At 28.9% G+C, this 2,881-nt stretch overlaps 1 protein-coding gene across 1 annotated transcript; it reads right to left on the reverse strand.

Moving 5' to 3' along the window:
• Positions 1 to 211: 211 nt before the first annotated feature.
• LOC131636248 (uncharacterized) lies at positions 212 to 1,832 on the reverse strand. The gene is made up of 2 exons (XM_058906882.1): positions 954 to 1,832; positions 212 to 866 (listed from the first exon to the last, which is right to left on the reverse strand). Exons 1-2 carry the CDS (start codon positions 1,638 to 1,640, stop codon positions 774 to 776), a joined length of 780 nt encoding a protein of 259 aa, XP_058762865.1. The 5' UTR covers positions 1,641 to 1,832; the 3' UTR covers positions 212 to 773.
• Positions 1,833 to 2,881: the final 1,049 nt, after the last annotated feature.

Raw genomic sequence — 2,881 nt, forward strand, 5'->3', positions numbered from 1 at the left:
ATATTATTATATAAAAAATTGCATGTTTTTAAATTTTTTTAAAAATATATCGCTATTAAATCTTTATACATTTTAATAAAAGTATTTATTTGTTTCTTAACTCACAATATTTGATAATTTTTTTAATATGGTTAAAAAGACTTAAACTATATGATATTTTATAATTAAGTGATTTAATTTTATTATTAATGCGGATAAACGGATATGGATATAGACATTGAGGTACCCAAAGGGTATGAGCACGGGCTGGAATATTAATACTTATGCGGGTTTAGGCTCGGGTACAATAATTTTTTTAAATTGCGGGTATGGGGACGGGTACTATAGTACCCTGCCCATTCCATCCCTACTTAAACCTTCATTAAAGTTGCTATTAGAATATGGTAAAATCCACCGACTATATAACATATAAGGTTAAGGATATAATTGAGACGTGGCATGAGTGAATTGAGTAATGTCACTAACTATAATTAAGTATTGTATGGAACTTTGTAGATGTTTTGTTAGCAAAAGGATTTAATTTTGTGGATAAGAGATGATTGACAGGTGGGCCACACGCGTGCATGATTTGCTACCAGCCTGTAAAATGACTTTTCTTACAATAAACAGTTCAAAAGTTATTCCCTTTACTTTTTCGACAAAGCTTTGTACATAGACTGGATCATTCATTCATATCACAAAGTAGAACACATTGCATGCAAACTATTAAACACTAGGAAAAACAAAACTAAACTCTCTCAATTCATTGTTCCTTCTTAACACTTTGAAGATTCTTAAAACTCGTTACACATACTTAATTCTTCCTCCAGGAAAACACTTGTCAAGACCGTTTTGGATTGCAGAGAAGCCTTAAGCAATTTGATTCCCTGTTACAAATATAAACATATAAATCTATAAACACAACACTTCAGAAAATTGTACACATGTTTTGAGTTTATTGATTTTGATTTTACCTCATCCATTCCCATCTCAACGATCTTTTCTTGCAAAGTACAAATTTCCTTGATATTGAACTTGTTCAAAAGTGTGATGCTTGATATTGTTGACATTGGCTGAATCACCAAATCATCCATCACCATAAAGGTTACAACATCTTTCACAAAACCACTCTTAATATTGGTGGAAACTTTCTCTTCATCAACCTTCTTATTTCCAATATAATGAACTTCTCTGCTCATAAAGTTTGAGCAAGAAGAATAGGCTGGAGTCACAAAAGGAGAGTTGATATTGACAGAACTAGTACATCGAGTTGTGTTATCATTTGTCACCTCAAACTTACACTTATTTGGACACATGAACAGCTTTATTTCTTCATCTTTGTCTTCATTGACATCGTTCTGAGTAAGGAAGCCTGAGATTTGAGTGGAAGAGCTTTGAGCTTTTGGGTTTAAGAGGACATCCTTGGTTTGAAATGGTTGCATGTAATTCTGGTCCAGATTTTCAACGCTCTGATACAGATTTCCTAAGCTACCAACCATGTTATTCGCACTTAGAAGCTTAACTACAGTACCAATAGGTAAGCATAGCAAGTTGAAGAGAAAGTCTATGACAGGTTTTGAAGCTTCGGCAAAGAGAACTTTGTTATTCTTTGTGTCGATAAGAAGCTTCATGGATACTTTGGTGGAAGAAGAAGACGCCATAATATATTGAAAGGGAGTAGTATAATAGACTTAATATGAAAAGCTGTTCATTTATAGACAGATAGATTATTACAAAGAGATGAGTGTGGTTGCACAAATAATTGCTTAAACAAGATAAGATCTATCTTATATCTATAATTGTAGAAGTAAAAGCATATTCACTCTGTTGGTGTGATTTGCTGCACAAAAATAGTGGCTATGATTACTTAATGCAATGAACAGAAATACTCCCTATGTTTCTCTTAATTTTATAAAAGAAATTAAAAGTTGAAAACTACTAGTAGTATATTATATATTTAAATTATTTATTGTAAAATGGATCAAGTAAAAATATTTTAAACTTGTATATATTTTTTCTATTTTTTTATATTTTATATTAGTGTAATGTGAAATATTTGATTGTGAGTGTGTGAGTACTAGGGGACCAATAATGATTCACGGTAGATTTTATATTGGAACCATTTTTAATTAATAACTATTCTTTACCTGTCATTTGAGAAATATGGTGATTTTTCTAGTGTTTTTTGTTTTCCATTTGTGTTGTCTTCATATTATTCTCTATATATTAGTTTTTATTCTCTATATATTTGTGCTGATTTCTATTTTGCTGATGCTGATGTTTGCTTTTCAAGTGATTTTTAAGCTTTGTTTATTATTTTATTTTTAAAGTTTAAAATTAAATATCAAATTTATACCAAAAAAAATCTAATATTTCAATTTTTTTTACATATCTAATATTTCAATTTAGATGTTAAAGTTTTCATGATTTAAAAAAATAATATTATTGTTGTCCAAAATGCACGTCAATTCTTCTGTCACATGATCTTCTTGCAATTTTTATTTTTTTATTTATATAACAAAATATTATTATGTAATATTTTTTATTATATTTTAATAGAACAAGCCAATTAAATTGAAGCATATATGACAAAATATTATATAAATAAAAATGTCTTGAGAACCATTTTCTCATATCTCTTCTCAATTTTTTCTAAACTTTTTCTAAACTTTTTCTTGTTTTAACATGAGTTTTGTTGGTGATAAGTGTCAAAATGTATTTATTTTGTGTATGTAAATAGTGGCACTTATCAATACTTTTGTTAATACCGTTTGAATAACTCCCCGTTTTGTGTATAAATACGTATACTTTGTGAATAGTTGTATTTTCATATACTTTTATACCATTTGATAGTTTTTCCTTTGTTTTTATAGGTATTCATGCTTATTGGAGCCTTGAGGAA

The sequence above is a fragment of the Vicia villosa genome, unplaced genomic scaffold (genome assembly GCF_029867415.1).
Source record: "Vicia villosa cultivar HV-30 ecotype Madison, WI unplaced genomic scaffold, Vvil1.0 ctg.001678F_1_1, whole genome shotgun sequence".
Lineage (NCBI taxonomy): Eukaryota > Viridiplantae > Streptophyta > Magnoliopsida > Fabales > Fabaceae > Vicia > Vicia villosa.